This window comes from Oxyura jamaicensis, chromosome 4 (genome assembly GCF_011077185.1).
Source record: "Oxyura jamaicensis isolate SHBP4307 breed ruddy duck chromosome 4, BPBGC_Ojam_1.0, whole genome shotgun sequence".
Lineage (NCBI taxonomy): Eukaryota > Metazoa > Chordata > Aves > Anseriformes > Anatidae > Oxyura > Oxyura jamaicensis.
Genome location: NC_048896.1, coordinates 95,100,403 through 95,103,744, shown reverse-complemented (window position 1 = coordinate 95,103,744; position 3,342 = coordinate 95,100,403). Strand labels below are relative to the sequence as shown.

Genomic DNA, 3,342 nt, shown 5'->3' with positions numbered 1-3,342 from the left:
GGGGGGGGGGGGGGGGGGCAAAATGCGGGGGTCCCACCCGTGCACAGCCCCGCTGCCTCCGACGGGGCGCCCGGCGCTGCCCGCTCCTCCCGCCGGGGCCCTCCGCCCCCCGCCCGCCTCCCTTTTTTTTTTACCTCCCCCGGCACTTTTTTTTTTTCCCCTCACTTTTTCCCCCACTCTCTCTCTTTTTTTTTTTTTTTTCCCCTCTCTTTTTTTTTCCCTCCTTTTTTTTTCCCTTTTTTTTTTTCCCCTCTCTCAGACCGAATTTACTCGAAAGGCTGCGATTCGCCTAAGTAAATCTGCAGATTTCGGGAGGCTTTAATAACTTTCCCACATGCTCCGGGGGGGGGGTTTTTTTGGGGGGGAGCCGGGGGGGGGGGGGGGGGGGGGGGGGGGAACGAGCCGGGTCCCCCCCAAACCCCGACCCGCGGGGAGAAGCGCTGCGAGCGATCGCGGGTTGCGAGTGCGTGTGTTTATTTTGAAACAAAAGCGCGGTTGTGAATTTCAGATGTTCAGGTGACCCTGTTTCTTGATCTGCGTAAATATAATTAAAGTCCTTTTTGTGGCATTAATAAAGACTTATTTGTACACCATTTCCAGGGCAGCACAAAGAGGACCTTTATGTGGGAGAAGTTTCGAATGGAGTCCAATTTATACAAAATTTTGTATTTTTAGCCCTGGACTCTGTTTGGATGGAGCCTGTGGAAAAGCGAGAACCCTTTTCTGGTCCCCCTGTAAAAATCTGATAAATTTCTTTAAAAAATAAAGCCCTATTGAGAGCGTGCGGTTAACCCCTTCGGCGCCGCGGCCGGGGAGGGGGACCGCTCGGGGTGCTGGGGGCTCGCACCTCGGGGCTTCCCCCAGCGCCGAGCCGAGCCGAGCCGGGCCGGGCCGAGCCGGGCCGGGCCAAGCCGCAGCCGCGCAGCCGGTCCCCGGGCAGCGCTGCCCGGAGGAGCCGTGCCGGGGCCGTGCCGTCAATGAAACGCGACCTTGGGCGGCGGGAGCATCCCGGCGGAGGCTCCGCTCGCTGGTTTGTTTGGCTCGGGGTGGGAAAGGCTCGGGCTAATTGTCCTCGGGGCTTCCCTCCCGGGAGGCTGCGAGCGGCGGGGTGCCCCCAGCCCGGCCCGCGGCTCCCCCCGACCGGGGCACCCCCGGCGGCCGCCAGCCTCCTCTCCTCCTCCTCCTCCTCCTCCTCCTCCTCTCTCTCTCTCTTTTTTTTTTTTTTTCTCCCTTTTTTTTGGCAGTCACCCTTCCTCAACGCGGTCCGAGGGGATCCCGCTCCGCCCGCCGCTGCTGCTCAGCACTTAGCGAGGTTAATCCCGGGTTAAGCTCCCGATTACCTCCGTGGGCTTCCCCCGGCACCGGACACGAGCCGTGCGGGTCGGGGACCCGGTCGGCAGCAGCTCCCGGAGCCGCGGGGCGGACAGCGAGGGGGGGGCGCGACCCGGGGACCCCCGCACCGTGCCCGCAGCCCCCCGGGGCAGCCAAATCCCCGCGTGCCGCCCCCGGGTCTGCTGATTTCAGTTTTTCATTTCGCTTGGATTCGGGCTGGGGGAAGAAAAGGGCTTTTTGGCAGCGCGGGGGAGACCCCCGAGCCTCCCCCCCGCCGCCTCCCCGGCACCGCGCAGCCCCCGCCGGGGAAACCCCGGCGCGCCCCGGGCCGGGCAGCGCAGCGCGGAGACCCGGGCGAGCCGAGCCGAGCCGAGCCGAGCCGAGCCGGGCTCCCTCGGTCCCCTCCAGCCCCATCTGCCTCCCCCGCTCGCCGGGAGCCCGCCTGATGCAATCGCAGCCCGTGCAAAAGGAAAAGAAAAAGGGAGGGAAAAGAAGAAGAAGAAGAAAAAAAAAAGCAGCCGGTCCCAGCCCACCTTCCAGGGAGGGAAGGGAATCCTCCTTACCTGCAGGAGCCAGTGGAAGGTTTCTCCGATTAAAGGGAATCCCATAGAGCCTTTAGGGATTGGTAGCTTGCAGGTTTTGTCGCGGGTGGCAGCCCAGCGGAGCTGCCACAGCTGTTGGGACACGGCCAGCAGCAAAGTCAGTGACACCAAGCACGCCGCGAGGGTAGCCAGTGCCGAGACGAGATCAAAACTTTCAAAAAGCATATTTGGAAGAAGGAGGAGGAGGAGGGTGGGGAGAGAAACAGCCCCTTGACAGGCACCACACTCGCACCCACACACACGCACGCACGAAAAGAGGGCGATTGCGGAGCGCACACTGACCCTGCCTGGGGGGTCCTGGGGCGGGGGGGCCGCGCTCGCCCCCCTCTCCGCCGGCAGGTTAGAAAAACAGCAGGAAAAAAGGAGGGACAAAAAAAGGGGGGGGGGGGGGCCCCAAGGAAAAATAGAAAAGGGGCAAAAAAAAGCAGTTTCTCCTCTGTCCCTCTCTGAAAACTTTGTTCTTGTTTGGAATAAACTTGACAGAGTGACACAGGCGAAAAAAGAAAAGAAGGAAAAAAAAAGAAAAAAGAAAAACACACCAACAACACTAAAAGAGAGGAAAAAAAAAGAAAAAAGAAAAAAGCAACAGGAGAGCCCCCAAAAGAGGGGCGTGGGGGCACTGAGTTGCAAAAAAAACTCGAGAAAAAAAAAAAATAAAAAGGAAAACCCCGGAAAGAAAAAAAAAAAAAGACCCCCAAAAAGTCCAAATGCAGATGCTCTGGCTCGCGCTCGCTTTCAAGGCAAGCCACACACACCAGAAGGAGAAAAAAAAATGAAAGAAAAAAAAAGGAGCGAGATTTTAAAAAAATACTAAAAAAAAATCTTAAAATAAGTCAGCAAAGACCTGGAGAGATGGAAGAATTAAATAGCTCTATATATGCATCTATACACACGGAGCGAGACAGATCGGTTTATATCTCTATCTCCCTCCACATAAATATATCTCCATAAATATATATATAAATATATATATATATATATATATATACGCCGGTTATTTGTTAGCCCCAGACTTTTCACAAGACTCCTGTAAAAGAGGAGGCAGGGCTGCCTCGGTATAGCCCCTCGCGATGTGAGTTCGGGTAACAGAAAGTCAATGTGTGTTTATATAGAGGCGGGGAAGCCGGGCTGGGCTCGCCGCCAGCCCCGGCTGCTCCCCCGCACACCCACCCTCACTTCAGAGGGCTCCGGGGGAGGCGGGCCGAGCCGGGCGGACGCGGCGCTGGAGCGTGCGAGCCCTGGCCCGCCGCCCGCCGCACGGTCACGCCGCGCTCCTCGGCCTCCTCCTCCTCCTCCTCCTCCTCCTCCTCCTCCTCCTTCTCCTCCTCCTTCTCCTTCCAGCCGCCGCCGCCGCCGTCCGCACCTTCGGCCTGCGGAGAGACGAGCGCGGCTCAGCCCGGCGCCCCCC

At 58.7% G+C, this 3,342-nt stretch overlaps 1 protein-coding gene across 1 annotated transcript in view; it reads right to left on the bottom strand.

Annotated features, from left to right (window-relative positions):
* LOC118166911 (cytochrome P450 26B1) overlaps positions 1–2,315 on the bottom strand; it is an 18,950-nt gene extending 16,635 nt beyond the window's left edge. The window contains exon 1 of the mRNA XM_035326096.1: positions 1,896–2,315. Coding sequence (XP_035181987.1) covers positions 1,896–2,099 — 204 coding nt within the window. The 5' untranslated portion in view covers positions 2,100–2,315. The remainder of the gene's footprint in view (positions 1–1,895) is intronic.
* Between the last annotated feature and the right edge of the window lie 1,027 nt (positions 2,316–3,342).